The sequence below is a fragment of the Neoarius graeffei genome, chromosome 6 (genome assembly GCF_027579695.1).
Source record: "Neoarius graeffei isolate fNeoGra1 chromosome 6, fNeoGra1.pri, whole genome shotgun sequence".
Classification (NCBI taxonomy): domain Eukaryota; kingdom Metazoa; phylum Chordata; class Actinopteri; order Siluriformes; family Ariidae; genus Neoarius; species Neoarius graeffei.
In genome coordinates, this window is record NC_083574.1 from 31,287,935 (window position 1) to 31,307,058 (window position 19,124).

A 19,124-nucleotide genomic window follows, 5' to 3' on the forward strand; every position below is an offset into this window, starting at 1 on the left:
CCACACAACTCCAGCACTCCCAAGCTGTGCCTACCCCTGCCCAGCTGTCTCTTTCTTCACCTTCTGCCACCGCTGCTCTCCATGAACCAAGACTCCCTTCACCTCACCCCTACAGTGGAGAACCAGGTACCTGCAGATCTTTTGTCACAGTGCTTGCTGACCTTGGAGCTTCAACCTCTGGCTTTCCCCACAGAACACTCCCGGGTAGCCTATACCATCACGCTCCTCACTGGCAAGGCCAGGGAATGGGGGACGGTGGTCTGGGATGCTGACGCACCCTGTTGTTCCAGCTTCAAGGAATTCTCTGAGGAAATGAGGCAAACGTTCGACTGCTCTCTGTCTGGCCGGGAGGCGGCAAGAGAGCTCATGGAGCTGCGGCAGGGGTCCCGGTCTACCTCAGATTATGCCATCGAGTTCCAGATGTTGGCAGCGTCATGCGGTTGGAACGAGAGTGCCCTGGTCGACGCGTTCCTACATGGCTTATCCTACGCCATCAAGGATGAACTCGTCTCGCGGGAACTGTCGTTGGACCTCTTCAGCCTGATGGACCTTGCCAAATGTATTGACGTGCGGGTTCAACAACGGAAGAGAGAGAGGAGCCGCCTCGACTTTAACCCCTCTCCACCACCCACCTTGTCTGTTGAACCCATGCAGGTAGATCGGGTACGGGTGTCAGCAGAGGAACGACTGCACCGATGGAGTACGGGGGCTTGCTTCTACTGCGGTCAGCAGGGACACATCTGCTGAGCCTGCCCGCTAAAAGGACGAGCCCACCAGTGAATCGAGGGGCCCTGGTGGGCAGTGCTCAGAACCAGTCCCCTGCCAACCGACCGTTGCTCCCCATTATCACTCTCAACAACTGGCATCACCATCTTCAGGCACTCATCGACTCAGGGGCAGACAGGAACCTGATCTGCTCCACCACTGCCAAGGATCTTGGAATCCTGTTACTCACCCTCGAGGTCCCTCTCACCATCCTGACACTCAGTGGCACTGGCTTGACCACCATCACTCACCTCACCACCCCGCTCACCCTAAGGATTTCAGGTAATCACTCCAAAACTATACAACTTGACGTCATGAACAACCCTCATGTACCCGTTATTCTTGGATTGCCCTGGTTGATGCAGCACAACCCCAACTTAAACTGGACTGACCACACCATCTTAGGCTGGAGTCCTTCCTGCCTGGCCTCCTGCCTGAACTCCACTCTGCCTCCCACCAAACCACCTCTGCCATCAACCAGCGAGTTTCCTGACCTTTCTCATGTGCCTCTGGAGTATCTGGATCTCAAGCCTGTCTTCAGTAAGACCCGAGTAGTGTCCCTTCCCTCTCATAGGCCTTATGACTGCGGTATCGACCTCCTGCCAGGGACGGCGCCACCCAAGGGACATCTCTACTCTCTTTCCCCCGCCAAGAGACAGGCCATGGAGAAATGCATCAGTGAGTCTCTGGCAGCTGGGATTATCCACCCTTCTTCCTCCCCGGCAGGGGCAGGATTCTTCTTTGTGGAGAAGAAAGACAAGTTGCTCCGCCCCTACATTGACTGACTATCAAGGTCTCAGTGCCATCACAGTCAAGAACCGCTACCCACTACCGCTTATGACTACAGCCTTTGAACTACTCCAGGGAGCCAAGGTGTTCACTAAACTGGACTTGCGCAATGCCTATCACCTAGTTAAGATCAGGGAAGGGGACGAGTGGAAGATGGCCTTCAACACCACCACAGGCCACTATGAGTACCTCGTAGTCCCTTTCGGCCTGACTAACGCGCCTGTAGTATTCCAGGTGTTGGTTAATGATGTCTTGAGGGACTTTCTTAACACGTTTTGTCTTTGTTTACCTGGACAATATCTTGATTTTCTCTCGCTCCCTGGAGGAACGTCAGGGTCACATCTGGCAGGTTCTTCAATGCCTGCTGGAGAATAAGCTGTTTTAAGGTAGAGAAGAGCGAGTTCCACCAAAGCTCTGTCTTGTTCCTGGGGTTCATCATTTCACCAGCCAAGATCCAGATGGACCCCCTCAAGCTGGAGGCAGTCGCTGACTGGCCCACCCCATCTTCGAGACGAGAGCTCCAGTGCTTCCTGTGGTTCGCCAACTTTTACAGGCATTTCATCCACAACTTCAGCACAGTGGCCGGACCCCTCTCAGCCCTGACCTCGACCAAGACCAAGTTCAAGTGGGGGGAGGCAGCAGAGAAAGCCTTTTCCAGTCTCAAGCACAAGTTTACCACAGCACCCATTCTCACCATACCCAATTCTACCAAGCAGTTTATTGTCGAGGTCGACACCTCCAAGTCAGGGGTCAGAGCCATCCTATCCTAGAGGGCCAACGACAACAAGGTCCACCTATGCTCCTCCCTCTCCCGTTGGTTATCCCCAGCCGAACGAAACTACAACATCGGCGACCATGAACTACTGGCTGTGAAACTAGCCTTGGAGGAGTGGAGGCACTGGCTCGAGGGGTCTGACCTCCCATTCCTAGTCTGGACTGACCATAAAAACCTGGAGTATCTCAAGTCTGCCAAACATCTCAACTCCCATCAAGCCCGTTGGTCTCTCTTCTTCTCCTGATTCAACTTCACGCTCTCCTACCACCCAGGCTCCAAGAACAGCAAACCTGACGCCCTGTCCACCATGTTCTCCTCCCACCAAGAGGAGTCCAAGCCACCCAAGACTATCCTTCCTCCACGCTGCCTGGTGGGAGCCGCTATTCTAGAGGTTGAGACGCTCGTGCAGAAGGCCCTGGGAGTAGGACCCCGGTGAAGGTAACTCCAACAATATTCCTCATAACCATCTGTTTGTCCCCTGTCATGTGCGAACTCAGGTGCTGCAGTGGGGTCACGGTTCCAAGTTGGCCTGTCATCCGGGAGCCGCCCGAACCCTGGCTCTCATCCAGCAGTGCTTTTGGTTGCCATCCATCAAGGAGGACATCCAGGAGTTCGTGGCAGCCTGCGACATATGCTCCCGGAACAAGACACCCAATCAATCCCCTGCTGGCCTACTAAGACCCCTTCCTACTCCGCATCGACCTTGGTCTCACATCGCCCTGGACTTCATCACAGGACTCCCCAATTTGGGTGGCAATACATGCATCCTCACTGTCGTTGACCGTTTTTCTAAGACCATCCATTTCATTCCTCTGCCCAAGCTCCCCTCAGCCAAAGAGAGAACTACTCACCCACCGTTTTCCACCTACATGGTTTGCCTACCGACATAGTTTCTGACCAGGGTCCTCAGTTCACTGCACAGTTCTGGACAGCCTTCTGCAAACTCATTGGGGCCACCTGTAGTCTCTCCTCAGGCTTCCACCCACAGACCAATGGCTAGGCAGAACGGGCCAACCAGGCTTTGGAGGTTGCACTCAGGTGCATGGTGTCCAGGGTTGCCAGTTCTTGGAGCAAGTTCCTTCCTTGGATCGAATACTCACGTAACAATCTCCCTTCCTCTGCCACAGGTCCCTCTCCATTCCAGTGCTCACTAGGGTACCAACCACCACTGTTCCCCAGCCAGGAGGAGGAGGTTGCCATACCATCAGCCCAGGCCTTTATACACCGCTGCAGGAGGACGTGGGCATTGGCCCGGAGAAGACTCATTCGCTCCGCACTTGCATCCAAGAAGCAGGCCGACAAACATCGCTCCAGGGCACCCACTTACCAAGTGGGCCAACGAGTTATGCTCTCCATGCACCACCTGCTACTTAGGGCCATCTCTTGCAAGCTGGCACCTAGGTTCCTTGGACCCTTCCACATCAAGAAGGTAATCAACCCATGTTCTGTTAGACTGGCATTACCACTCAGCATGCGACGTGTTCACCCTACCTTTCATGTATCACAGCTTAAACCTCTGGTTTCATTCTTGTTTATGCTTTTGAGTGAAACAATCAGCAGCTATATGACCAACCTTGTGACAGTAGAAACACTCAACAGACTGTGGAGTGGCGGTGGCAGGGGGGGGTGGCGATGGGGGGGCGCCCCCCCTAAATTATGTTGGGGGGGGCTATGCCCCCCCAAGTTACGATGGGAGTCTTTTGACTAAGGACTGTAAATACAAGGAAGAAAAGGAGATAGTGTGAATTAACAGCCCGCTGTGCACCTTTGTTTTCCCTTATTAAATCCCACTATGTCTCTTCATCCCAGCGCCCCGGCGGCATCCCTTTGTACTGTAAGTTGGTAGCACCCATTCGCACCAAAATGATGCAAATTAGCCTGGCATTGACGTCACCGATTGCCTCCACTTTCTGGGATTTTCCTTATTTGGCTTACGCAGAACTGCAAAACCCATCACTTTTAGTAGACAAGCTGATTTATGAATATTCTGTGGACTAATTAACCCGTTGCTGTGGCAACTGTCTAGACATGTCTGGTCTCCTTGGGTACTCACGCCAAAGCGGGGATCCTGTGACAGCAAGGCTATGACAGTGTCGCTACATTTGTATCTGACTGATAACTCGTGTCCTATCCGGATGGCTAGATAGCGTTCATGAAGCATACAAACAGTTCTGGGTGCCCAAAAACTTCTCTAGATCTACACGAATTCGCTTGCTGCCCTGACCACTCACTGAAAATCAGTATGAAGAAGAGTTTCAGACAGATATCCATTGCAAACTTTTTGGGCTTGACAAAGGCACCCAAGTTGCTTGATGATAACAAGGTAAGTTTTCAGTATAAATTGTTTTAACATCCCAAGTCAAATTTCACAAAGCAAGAAATGAATGACTGTTTACTCGCACTGAAGACTAAAGGAAAGACAGTTATATGCCCCCAGACCCCCCTAGATTTGCTGTGCCTTAGGTGTGCGACTTGTTGCGCCCCCCCCAAATCCAAAACTTCCTGCCGCCGCCTTTGTTGTGATCATGCTTTCGTGCGACCAGGGGCACTTATGGCTCCAGACTGCTCCTTTTTAGCCTCCTGCTCACTGGGACTGGGCTGTCTGGACTTTGATGTAAATAGAGTTTTGTGAGCCAACACAGCAGCTTGTGAAAGGGTAGTAAACTTAGATTCATTCAAATACACAGCTACTTGATCAGGCAGACAGTTTTTAAAGTCTTCTAAAAGCACAAGTTCCCTTAATGATTCCCGATCAGTAGCTTTACTAGCGGCAGCCCACTTATCAAAAAGGACAGCTTTCTCCCTAACGAATTCCACATAAGTTTACAACCGTGTTTTTCAGAAATTCCTAAATTTTTGACAATAGGCTTCAGGCACAAGTTCATAAGCACGAAGGATAGCAACTTTAACAGTGTCACAATTCCTGCTCTCAGACAAAGATAATGAAGAATCAACCTCCTGAGCTTTTCCAGCCAGTTTACATTGGAGTAACAGTGTCCACAATTCTTTTGCCCATTTCAGAGAGACAGCAATTCTCTCAAATATACTGAAGTACATAATCAACTTCAGTCTCTCCAAAGAATGGCACCAAGGCAATGTGCTTAGTAATAGCAAAAGAAGAGCTCAACTCCCCATCCTCCTCAGGCCCTGTTAATGCTAGAAGAGCTGGAAGGTCAGGACTAGGAGTAAGGATAGGAGGGAAATTCAGCCATCACCCATCTCTGAATCTAGACTTCTGAGGAGACAGTGCATCAAACCACAGTAGAGTAGCCTTAATCTTGGGTAAAAGCAATCTAGGCTCCCCTTCACCTGCCTCAGCGGGAATATGCAGTTCAGCAACCTGTGTAGGGACAACTGGAGGACCTAAAAGGTGCAACTCAACAGGCTTTTCCATTACAGTTCTCTTAATCTCTTTCTTTACTAACTGCTTGGACACTAAAATTCTAAAATGGGCAGCAAATACTAACAAGTTATCCTTTCTACAGTTATCCAACTTCTCTAGAGATGGGTCACTTAAGAACAGCTGCAAGTCAAACATAGCCATCACCAACAGTACTAGTAATATGAAGCACTACCAGCCCAATTTCAACCTTGCGTATTACACTCAGAATAATAACCATATATATGGGAACTCTAGATCTCCCGGCCGAGCCCCCTACCTGTTACGACCCTAAGGTAGGTCCAGAGGTGACTCAGGGTCAATAAGAGGAGGTTGTTTATCAGTGTGATCAGGAAGATGCTAGACTTTGAGGCAGACGCAGAAAACTAAGACTCTACAACAAGGGATTGGTGCTACAAAGTGTACCCTTGTGTATACTTCCCAATATTACAATAAGGAAGCATACTTGGGGTACACGGTGGGGCTTCAGTACTAAATAGGGGCTAGACTCAGGCAGTGCGAAAGAAAACAAAAGAAATAGAACCAAACAGTCTTCTCTATTCTCTGTTTACATGCACACTCTGACCTAGAAACAAAAGTGAAACAAAAGATGGCTAACTACAGTACCCTAGTTTTCCTTCACTAACTTAAGTACAGGGGGTGGCACTCGCCTCTTCCCTAGGGTGTCTAGACATTTGGTTCACTACATGATGTACAGTGTATGAGCATGCTCGTGCTTACCGGTCCAAGTCCTGGTAGCCATCAGATAGCCCACACCCCATGGAAGCAAAGACAAACAGCAACAACAGCGACAACAACAGAAAGTTCTTAAAAGCACTGTCCATTACCAAAGCTCCGCATTCCTCTCCGAAGTGCTGCGTCTATTCCTGGAACTCTGCTTTCATTTACAAAACTCAGTGCACTTTCTAAACTCAGGGTTGGCATTTATTTCTCCTATAGCCGCTCTCAGCATGCCCTCACTCAGAGGCACCCTCAGTGTCCCCCTTTCCTTTTCTGGGGTGGCTAATAAAAAGTGAAAGCTCCTCCTATCAGCCACTGGTATTGGACGAGGTGCTGATTGCTAACTCCCATCCTCTAATGAGTTGTCTTTACTCGGGGAAACTGAAAAAGATCTCATTACTGACATACCATAATAATACGTGCTGTGGCATGGAATGTTGATCCACTACAAGGTTTGATGTATTGTACGTTCTAAGATGCTTTTCTGCTCACCCTGGTTGTAAAGAGCAATTATGTGGGTTACTATAGCCTTCCTGGCAGGTCTAACCAATCTGGCCAATTTCCTCTGACCTCCTTTATCAATAAGGTATTTCCACCCACAGAACTGTCATTCACTCTGGGTTTCTTTTTTTTTTTTTTTTGGGGGGGGGGTTGCACCATTCTGTGGAAACTTTAAAGACTGTTGTATGTGAAAATCCCAGGAGATCAGCAGTATCTGAAATACTCAGACCAGCCCATCTGGTACCAACAATCATGTCATGATCAAAGTCATAGAACTCACATTTTTTCTAAATTCTGATGTTTGGTGTGAACACTACCTGAAGGTCTTGACTTGTGTCTGCATGACTGTATGCATTGTGCTGCTGCCACATGATTGGCTGATTAGATAACTGCATGACTGTGCAGGTGTACAGGTGTTCCTAATGAAGTGGACAGTGAGTGTAGTACATACTATTCCTCATGGTATAATATGTAGCATACTAAAGTTATTTGGGTATCTGTATTACTAGAACTATAAGTAATATACACAATGTGTATATTTCGTCCATCCATTATCTGTAGCCGCTTGTCCTGTCCTACAGGGTCGCAGGCAAGCTGGTGCCTATTCCAGTTGACTATGGGCGAGAGGTGGGGTACACCCTGGACAAGTTGCCAGGTCATCGCAGGGCTAACACATAGACACAGACAACCATTCCCGCTCCCATTCACACCTACGGTCAATTTAGAGCCACCAATTAGCCTAGCCTGCATGCCTTTGGACTGTGGGGGAAACCGGAGCATCTGGAGGAAACCCACGCAGACACGGGGAGAGCATGCAAACTCCACACAGAAAGGCCCTCGCTGGCCGCTGGGCTTGAACCCAGGACCTTCTTGCTGTGAGGTGACAGTGCTAACCACTACACCACTGTGCTGCCCTATATTTCATCCAATATTTCCATATTTTTCTGAAGAATATTCATCTTCAGTAACTACTTTATCCTGATTAGGGTCATGGTCGATCTGGAGCCTATAACACTGGGTGCTAAGTGGGAGAATAAACCCCAGTTGGGACACCAGTCCATTGCAGGGCATCATGCACACACATTCACACCTAGGGCCAATTTAGTGTATCCAATTTGCCTCTGGACATTGGGAGGAAATCTGACAACCCAGAGAAACCCACATGAACATGGGAGAACATGAGAAACTCCACAACAACAGTAACTGGAGCACAGGATCAAACTGAGGACCTTGAAGCTGTGAGATAGTGCTACTCACTGCTTCACCCTGCCACCCACCAACCCTTTCTTTCAAACTGTTTTCTAATGTACAAAATTCCTCAAATGCTGTTCCATAATTCTTTGTTAAAATGCTCTTCTTGAGAAGAGAGGTGTTTAGGGTCCATTTCTGGAAAAAAAAATAATCCAATGATGAAAAGCTTTAGTATTTATTTTGGTGTAACAGTGTGATCAGGTATAACTTTGTCACTAGAGGAGAAAGGTAATGTAGTGTGAGAGCCTCACCTGCACTTGAGCCTGTAGCATGTGTAAGACTATGTGTACAAAACAACATATTGTGGGGCAAATCGTTGGTTAGCCAATGGTGCTTTCTTCTCTCTCTCAGAGGTGACCTCAGGTCTGTCCACAGCAGGAAGTAGTTGTCACAGAGAGCTGCAGGTGATGAACTTTGACCTGGAAGTGGAAGGTGAGGATAGAGAGATGCGAGCGACACTGCAGTGGATTGCGGCATCTGAACTTGGTATCCCTGCACTGTACTACAAAAAAACACTCCAGCACACACACACCAAGGTAACACTGGTGCTTACCTAGAAAATGAAATAAATCAATACATTAAAATAAATTATGGAAAGGGAAGAATTACATCAGTCTCTGGTCAAACTTTATTTTGTGGATAATTTTAGTAACAAGTGCAATGTGGATTTGTATTTTTATAATAATGTATAATTTAATTCATTTCACTGTAAATCATTTTTGGTCTTTTATTCACTCCTTGTTTCTTCTCACTTTCCATTTTTCTTGGATGTCTTATAATCCTTCCATCTTTTGTTCATTTGTACTCTGTCATGAACGTGAGCACTTTTTCAGAGGTATTAACAGTGTGTGTGTGTGTGTGTGTGTGTAGTTTCAGGAAGTGGTGCACATGGCTGCTCAGAGATCCTGGTGTGTTGGAGATTTATTCAGTCTAGTGTTGCAGTATTGCCGACTCCACAGAAATGGTGAAGAAGAGCTTAGTCTGTTCGACTGGCTTCTGAAAACACAGCACTAATACACACACACACACACACACTGTGGCAATGGCCTGTTCTGAAGATCCCTAAATCTGTAACCACTGTGCATGTCCCATGATGGGGTATGAAAGTCTCTCTCTCTCTGTCTGTGTCACTTGCCCTTTCTCTATGTTTGCTTTTTAATGGGCTTTTACACATTTTCATTCCTTCTCCATAACACTGAATTATGAGGGAAGCTTAGCCATTCCCTCTGCTTCACAGACATTCTGTGATTGGAGGATTTATTTCCCTTTTAATTATCAATGTGTTGTCTTTTTGGCACAACCAATCAAACCTGGAAAAGATGATCAATCTGACACTCTGGTAGCCAGGATAGTTATAAAAACCAGCCATTTTGTAGCATGAAAATTTATAAATGTATTTCAAATGTAATTTTATTTAAAGATGTAAAATCTGAATATGAAATTAACTATTGAATATGACATTATTAATTGTATATAATCATTTCAGTAGAGCACTCCAGAGAATAGGGAAGGATTTTGCATCAGTTATACTTTTAGAAACACATCTGCTCATTTCTGTGGTACATTTAGAGGTGTGTAACAGTATGTTGTGAGTAAAATGATTTATTTTGGTTAGCTGTATAGAGGGAAGTCTGTAGAAGTGATTTACAGTAATAGTGTGCGAGTACAGTTTTATTTGTCATGTAAAAATCTGTACATGTGAAATTTGGTGTGTGAATTTTAGTTGCACAATAAAAGTAGTGTTTGGAACGTCAGAATGGAAAACACAAAGGTATCCAGTATGTAACTGAATGAATATATCTGAATGTATTTATCTTTGCAAAATCAATAAAATTGTATGTAAGATTATCTCAATAATGGTCCTTTTTTGAAGATATATTTTATAATACACGCAGTAATTTTGTCATGGAACAATAAAAAAAATATACTGTATATTCATGCTGCATACGGTATGTATGGTACAGTGCCTTCCACAATTATTGGCATCCCTTGTAAAGATTAGTAAAAAGGGTTAGAAAAAGCAAACCTTTTGGTGAAGTAGCTTCATTTCACAGTTGAGGGAAAACTCAACCTTTAATTAAAATCAATTTATTCAGAGAAAAAAAATCAAGAAATATTTATTTTCAACAAAACTATATGTCCCACAATTATTGGCATGCCTGGAAATTATAGTGAACACAATGTAACAAACATGTTTCCCATTTAAATAGTACATTTTTTAGTTGATTGGAATGTGTAGGAAATTTCACGCTGTAATCCATGACTTCCTGATTATCTGGGGTAAAAATATGAGGTGACACAGAGGCCAAATTCTCTTAGTCAACCATCAACATATATCTGTGACGAATCTCAGTCATCCAGGTACATAATAATCTGTGGTTGGTTGAAGAGAGCAACTGGACTTGCTTGAAGATTCTTGAAAACGTTTCGCCTCTCATCCTAAAGGCATCCTCAGTTCTGTCTGACTAAAGGGAGTATCCAGTATTTATCCTCTCATGGATCATCATAGAATTCGAATCAGAATGCTGATGGCTGCATTGTAGGTGGCTGATAAAATATGTCATAGACACCCACCTCTGTTCAATGATGGTCGTTCCAGGTTGACAAAAATGAACAATCCTCTCTGGCTAAGATGTCTGCCAGTTTTCCTATCAACATAGGAAAGATAAAAGAACACACAAACCAAATAAGGGAGAATTGTGTTGACTTTCATAATTCAGGGAATGTCTGTGAAGGTTTTTATAAAAAAAAACAGCTACTTGCCTGAAAATGCCCATTTCTACTGTTAGGGCAATAATAAAAAAGTGGGCATCAACTGCATGGGTGCAAGTTTTCCGGCATGTGCCGGAAGCTCTGTTTTTTTCGGTTCTGAAAAAGTGGCCCTCTCACTGTCTCACTCTCATAGGACCAATGATTTTCCGTGATCGTGGAAAATGGACGGAAATTATGGAATTTTTATGGTGAAACATTGCTCGTGTGTCAAAGTGTAACTGCCGAAGAAGCCTTCTGCGTAACTGCCGCTAACGCCCAAGCAGATATGCCTTTCTGGTCAAGGCAGCTTTGTCGGTGATTGTGATTGGCTTGTGGCACACCTAGCCAGCCAATGAGCTGCTTGTTTACAGATTCGCTCCCTGCGTCGCAACCAGAATGGCGACCGCTTAAAAGAAACGAATGCTCTGGTGGCCAAGGATGCCATATGGTTGCCAGGGACGAGTGTGGACGTTGAGCGCTCCTTTTCCATGTATAAACATCTACATGACAGAAGATTCAGTCTCACGGAGACCAACATTAAACAACTTATGATGCTCTATCATAATGGCGATATCGAGCAGCGTTTCTAGGTACTCTGAGAGCGCGCAATGATTGATCTGCAAGGAATATTCAGGACTGTCATTACAATCAAAGTTAAACTATTCTAGTCTGTTTGAGAGTGTGTTCTGTGTTTTGTTAGGAAACATTGTTTCATGAGTTTGTGGTGTACTAAAAAAGATGGATATAGAGTAATATTTTTAAACAGTCAGTTATGAGTATTGTCATTACAGGCTCAGTAAGTATTACTGAATATTAATTTATCCCTATTAATTTATCAGTACTCTCAATATTATATTGAGATTATATATGCTATTATATTGCATATATTATATATGAGGGCGGCACGGTGGTGTAGTGGTTAGCGCTGTCGCCTCACAGCAAGAAGGTCCTGGGTTCGAGCCCTGGGGCCGGCGAGGGCCTTTCTGTGTGGAGTTTGCATGTTCTCCCCGTGTTCGCGTGGGTTTCCTCCGGGTGCTCCGGTTTCCCCCACAGTCCAAAGACATGCAGGTTAGGTTAACTGGTGACTCTAAATTGACCGTAGGTGTGAGTGTGAACGGTTGTCTGTGTCTATGTGTCAGCCCTGTGATGACCTGGCGACTTGTCCAGGGTGTACCCCGCCTTTCGCCCGTAGTCAGCTGGGATAGGCTCCAGCTTGCCTGCGACCCTGTAGAAGGATAAAGCGGCTAGAGAGAATGAATGAATGAATGAATATTATATATGAGATGGGTTTTTAGTTAACGGTGATCCTAGTTTCTTGATTTATCTGTTATCAGTATGTCAAGTAAAATATTTTGAGTTGTCTCAATCTGTGATCCCACTTTAATTTTTTTATTAATGCAATTTATCAGCTTCCTGTCAGTATAATTGTTTTATTTTTTTTCATGAATGACTTCATCATTCAAAGGACCATTTGTGTCTAGAGTAGGGTGACCAGATTTCCCTAGTCTGAAACCGGGACACTTTTGCGCGCGACCATGCTCATGCACACACACCTTTTTTTTTACATAAACATGACACTCGGAGAGGTGCTCTTATCATTTTGTTGAAGCTCACATTTATCAACATCTCACATGAAATAAAACAAACAGGCATTTTGTTATCTAGTAGCATAGTGGTATACAGATCAGTTAAATTATGGTCAGACAACAGATTTTGTAATGGCTGAGAATAGGCCAGGCTATGTCCATAGGCCAAATTTAAACTGATTTATTTCACCTGTTTGTGAGAACACCAAGAAGAATGCATATGCACATGTAGGCTATATCTCTAAAATTGTATGCACTATAGCATGAACTTAAAAAGTAGATATGTGACCTCAACATAGCCTAGGTCAGAATCAACCTTACTAACCATTCCCCACAACTGAATGAATAAAGCAAGAAGATGTGTACAAAAGTGAACGCTTTAATGGAAGGTGCAACAAGCTATTCAACACAGCAATATGGCCAAACTGTCAGAATGGTATGTTAAACAGAAACAAAAAAGAGACAAGTGATTTGAGAATATATACTATGGAAGCCGAGAGAGGCCGTTCATATAATCCTTTTTTTTTTATTCACCTTGTTATCCCGAGATAACGACATAATTAATTCAGGATCTCAAGAAAACAACACAACTAATTCGAGATCTCGAGAAAACAAAACCGTTATTCCGAGATCTCGAGAAAACAAAACAATTATTTCATGATCTCGAGTAAACAGCTGAGAAATGGTTCATTCAGGTACGCCAAGAGACTTGTGATATGCTGACTTTGGGGCTATTTCTCATTCTGTATAGACGCAACTTTGGTCATTAGAATGTCTGGAATAATCGAACACCTAATAAGGCAATATTTTGATCAGGGGTTGACACAGGGAGAGATTGCATTAAGTCTTTTAATAAGGGATAATTTCAAAATTAGTCCGCAGCACCTTCGCAGAAGACTGGCCCGGCTTCGTCTCTACCGATGGAGATACAGTGATCCAGCTGAGATCATGAAATAACGGTTTTGTTTTCTCGAGATCTCGGAATAACGGTTTTGTTTTCTCGAGATCTCGGAATAACGGTTTTGTTTTCTTGAGATCTCGAATTAGTTGTGTTGTTTTCTCGAGATCCTGAATTATGTCGTTATCTCGGGATAACAAGGTGAATAAAAAAAGATTATATGAAGGGCCTCTTGCAGCTTCCGTAAATATACACTCAAACAAAACAGCAATAAAGGAGGAGAGGGGCGACAGCCCGAGGAAAGCCCCCACAGGAGCGCACAGCATTTGCAGCATAGGCTACCCAACTCAGTACAAGAACAAAGCACTTGCAGTGTGTGCAGTAGGCTTCGTGTGCATTGTTCTGCACCTCTCGGAGGAAGGGGTAGGTGCCCTGTAAATCTTTGGAAAAGGTACATTTTCTTTTCGGCATAATTGCTGCGGCATTACTGCTGCTAGCTGCTAGACAAAGAACATTCGCGCCAGTTAATGTTAATTTTATTGTTGCATGGCAACACGTTCTGTTGTCTGGAATAATGTGGCTAAATAAACACCCATGCCACAGGGCCAGGGGGCAGTAACCAGGAAAGTTTGCAATTCCTGTCAATTCATCAAAATAGTAAATGCAGACATTTCTCCGCTAATGATTCCCACGCTGCTCAGTTGCAAACGTCGCGAGTGGCGAAAACCAGGACATATCCGTGTCCCGACAGACTTTTGTCGGGACTCAGGACACACAACCCCAAATCGGGACTGTCCTGGTAAAACCGGGACGTCTGGTCACCCTAGTCTAGAGATGCAATACTTTGAAACCCAAGTAAAATTATGCCAGCCAAAATTACTAAATTGGAGCCAAACACAACAATTTTGAACTGAAATTGTGAAACGGAATTGAAACGGAATTTTTCATTGTCCGAAACGGAAAAAGCCAGATTTTGAAATGGAAAATCATTGGCTCTACTCTCAGCGTATTACCGGGTTACCGCGGTACAGTCTCTGCACGAGACAAATCTTTTCATCTCGTCTTCGCCACAAACCTCATTCAATTTATACGCCACTCACTGATGAGCGGTCCTGACTAGCCCGTTGTTTCATGGTGTTATACATGTGTGATATCATGTTTCACGCACGTAGCACGTTGCTCGACCAAATCAACACCAAATTCCAGTGTATATATTGTAAAAAAGGTATCACAGCAAAAGCATATTAAAAATGGTTGTTTCAACATTTAAATTAGTAGTTGCTAGATGTTTTGAATAGTGCTGTCAAAGTTAACGCGATAATAACGCGTTAACGCGATCTCAATTTATCGCGATTAAAAAAAATAGTGCCGTTAACGCAAATTCTAATTTGGCCCTGCGAGTCACCCGTAGTTCCTGTTGAGGCTTGTCGCGCGCTGCTTCAATAAGAGTCCGTGTGAGTGATGGAGAAAGGCATAGACATATAAACATCCTCGCCGCCATATTAGATAGGGCAAAGTGGAGATTCTTCAACCGTCTCTGGTATAGCGTCTAGACAGTAGCCGAGAATAAAGATGCCTCATTCATGTGCTGCGTTTAACTGTACCAACAGGTTTACCGTCCAAACGAGATCACATGGGATTACCTTTCACAGGTGAGACTGGAAAAATACTTTTCAATACTGTTCCTTCAGTCTTCAGTTTCCCAGCTCATCTCCACCGGGTAGGTGTATAGTTATAAGCAGTGAGAATTAGATAATACAGTGCCACACTATGATGAACGTTTTTGAACATATGATGAATGTTTTTATTTTTGTTATCTGTTTTTTTTTTCTTCTTTTATGGCAAATACTTCTCTTCAAAAGAAACTAATGAAGAGTAAAATAAAACATTTTTTTTTAATTTTCACAGTGATATGCACTTTATTTTTCATCCCTTGATTTTCTCATCTAATATGGAAGTTATGGATGTCAGTGGCTGTGACAAGGCGTGTTATGCTCTGCAATAAAAAAAAAAAAAAAACACATTGGTACAAAGCAAGCCCATTCACTTTTTTATGCTGATAAGAGAATTACAATGGTTTTTCATGTGACAAAAATGTGCGATTAAATTGCGATTAATCGCGAGTTAACTATGACAGTCGCGACATTAATCGCGATTAAATATTTTAATCGCTTGACAGCACTAGTTTTGAAATATCAAGCCTTGTACTTGAAATATTGTTATTTCAGATGAATTGATGAAATGTATTAAACATTTGATGTGAATATGCAAATCATATAACTATTAATATTATAAATGTTTGTATGAGAGACAACCATTTTAACTTGTAATTTAATTTTTTTTCGAGCCCTAAGGGGGGCTCACCTCCCTTTGTAACACCCCCCCGCATGGCTGCGCCATGCACGTCTGACCTTGTTAGACTTTTCAGGTTTTTGAAAATTTTCTACTTGCACCCATGCAACTGGAACAGTTACAAATTTGCTTGGAAGATGACCCAAGTTTATTTTGCCCCATGTACAGTAAGGAGGATGTTAAGAGAAACAAAAAATCCCCAGGGATAACTACTGGTCAATTACAAGAAAAAGTAAAATCTTAGTTTCCAAGTCTCCAAAACCACCATCAGACACCACCTCCATGCCAACAGATTATTTGAAGGCATGCCAGAAAAAAAAAAAGTGTTTTTGTCAGTTAACTACAAATGTAAATGACTGAAGTTTGCAAAACACTGCTACAACTTTGACTGGAACTATGTTCTATGGTCTGATGTAACAAAAATGGAGCTTTTTGACAATAAACATTCAAGGTGGGCTTGGCATAAAAGGAAGGATGGCTATAATGAAAAGAACCTTATCCCAACTGTAGAACATGGTGGTGGTTCTGTGACATTTTGGGGCTGTTTTTCCTCCAAAGACCCTGCAAACCTTGTTAGGGTACAGGGCATCATAGACTCCATGAAATATCAGGACAAATTAAATCAAAATTTGGCTGCATCTGCCAGGAAACTAAAACTGGGATCTTCCAGCAGGACAATGATCTGAAGCATATGTCCAAATCAACACAAAAATGGTTAGATGACCACAGACTCAAGCTTCTGCTATGACCATCTCAGTACCCTGACCTGAACCCCACTGAAAACCTGTGGGGTGAGATGAAGTGAAGAGTGCACAAGAGAGAGCCCAGGACCCTGGATGATCTGGAGAGATTCTGTAAAGAAGAATGGTCTCAGATGACCTGCTCTGTATTCTCCAACCTTATAAAATGTGATAGGAAAAGACTCAGTGCTGTTTTACTGGTAAAGGGAGGTTGTACAAAGTATTGAATGCAGGACTGCCAGTAATTGTGGCACATGTGTTTTTGTTGAAACTAATTATTTCTTGATGACAGAATTGTTTTTCTCTGAACAAATATTTCAATTAAAGGTTGGATTTTTCTCATTTTTTCAGAGTGAGATGAAGTTACTTCATCAAAGGTGGTGTCATATCTGCACCTGCTCTCACCCAAGACTCTCCGAGAGTTCACAGTGGCCTTCAAACATGACTGCCATGCACCACTCTGTCTCCAGAATACTGAATATCACACACCTGTTCCATATCACTGCCTCATTACCATGCAATATACTAGTGCATCTCAAAAAATTTGAATATTGTGAAAAAGTTCAATATTTTCCATCAGTTATTTAAGAAAGTGAAAGTTATATATTATAGACTCATTACACATAAACTAAACTGTTTCAAGCATTTTTCTATTTTAATTTTAATCAGTATGGCATACAGTACAAAAACATAAAAATAACCATCTCAAAATATTAGAATATTTCATTTCGAGTTTGAGTAAAACAATATGAACACAGTGTATCTCTCGGTCTAGTTCAGTACACACAACCACAATCATGGGGAAGACTGCTGACTTGACTGTTGTCCAGAAGATGATCACTGATGCCCTCCACAAGCAGGGTAAGCCACAAAATGTCACTGATGAAAAGGGTGGCTGGAAAAGGTGCACAAGCAACAGGGATGGCCGCAGTCTTGAGAGGATTGTCAAGAAAAGTTGATTCAAGAACTTGGGAGAGCTTCACAAGGAGTGGACTGAGGCTGGTGTCAGTGTATCAAGACCCATCACGAACAGACATCTTCAAGAAAGGGGATACAACTTTCGCATTCCTAATATCAAGCTACTCCTGAGCCAGAGACAATGTCAGAAGTGTCTTATCTGGGCTAAGGAGAGAAAGAAATGGACTGTTGCTCAGTGGTCCAAAGTCCTCTTTTCAGATGAAAGTATATTTTGCATTTAATTTGGAAATCACAGTTCTAGAGTCTGGAGGAAGAGTGGAGAGGCACAGAATCCAAGGTGTCTAAAGCCCAGTGTGAAGTTTCCACAGTCTGTGATGATTTGGGGTGCCATGTCATCTGCTGGTGTTGGTCCACTGTATTTTATCAATTCCAAAGTCAACACAGCCATCTACCAGGAGATTTTAGAGCACTTCATGCCTCCATCTGCTGACGAGCTTTTTGGAGATGCTGATTTCCTTTTCCAGCAGGACTTAGCACCTACCCACAGTGCCAAAACTACTACCAAATGGTTTGCTGACCATGATATTACTGTGTTTGATTGGCCAGCCAACTTGCCTGACCTGAACCCCATAGAGAATCTATGGAGTATTGTCAAGAGGAAGATGAGAAACACCCGACCCAAAAATATAGATATGCTGAAGGCCACTATCAAAGCAACCTGGGCTTCAATAACATCTCAGCAGTGCCACAGACTGATCACCTCCATGCCACACCGCATTGATACAGTAATTCATGGTAAAGTAGCCCCAACCAAGTATTGAGTGTATAAATGAATATACTTTTCAGAAGTTGGACATTTCTGTATTGTAAATCCTTTTTTTGATTGATCTTAGGGAATATTCTAATAATTTGAGATACTGGATTTCTGATTTTCATGAGCTATAAGCCATAATCATCAAAATTAAAACAAAAAAGGCTTTAAATATTTCACTTTACATGTAATGAATATAGAATATGTGAAAGTTTATCTTTTTGAATTAAATTATGCAAAAAGGAACTTTTTCATGGTATTCTAATTTTTTGAGATGCACTAGCATAAGGACTCAGTTCACACAAATTTTGTGAAGTAATGCTCAGTGTTCCTGTGCCTGACTGACCAAGCCTTTATTGTTTGTACTGTTTATGTGGTTATTGACCCAGTTTGTATTTCAGTTACTGCCTATAGTCTCTGTCTCTGACATTGTTTGTGCCACGCCTAACCATTGCCTGTTTTCTCATACTGCCTTTACCAAACGATTTGGATTTGTCTATCTTCATTAAACTCTCTATTTATTTTACATACTGTCACCTGCTAACCTGACAGATTACTTTGCCTTCACCATGGATGTAGCAGAAGAGAGCAAGCATGCTGCCATATCTGTACAGGGGCATTTACTAAGAGAACAGCAGCAATATATGGGTGAAATAGATGCCTGCATCACTTAGGTTACTACCACTGTATCGCAGGCGCTCCTAGCACACCCTGTGTGGATTATAAGTTCAAGCATGCTCATTTCATGTCCAGATAAATTATCGGGAAAAGTATCTGAGTGTAAGGGATTCTTGCTACAATGTCCCGTTTATGTCTCAGATGGACACCACAGACTAGCAAAAAAAAAATCCAGGTCCATCAACCTGT

General features: G+C 43.5%; 1 protein-coding gene across 1 annotated transcript in view; it reads left to right on the forward strand.

Annotated features, from left to right (window-relative positions):
• sphkap (SPHK1 interactor, AKAP domain containing) overlaps nt 1–9,215 on the forward strand; it is a 345,056-nt gene extending 335,841 nt beyond the window's left edge. Inside the window, exons 13-14 of the mRNA XM_060924329.1 lie at nt 8,553–8,737; nt 9,072–9,215. Of these exons, the coding sequence (XP_060780312.1) occupies nt 8,553–8,737; nt 9,072–9,215 (329 nt within the window). The remainder of the gene's footprint in view (nt 1–8,552; nt 8,738–9,071) is intronic.
• Nucleotides 9,216–19,124: the final 9,909 nt, after the last annotated feature.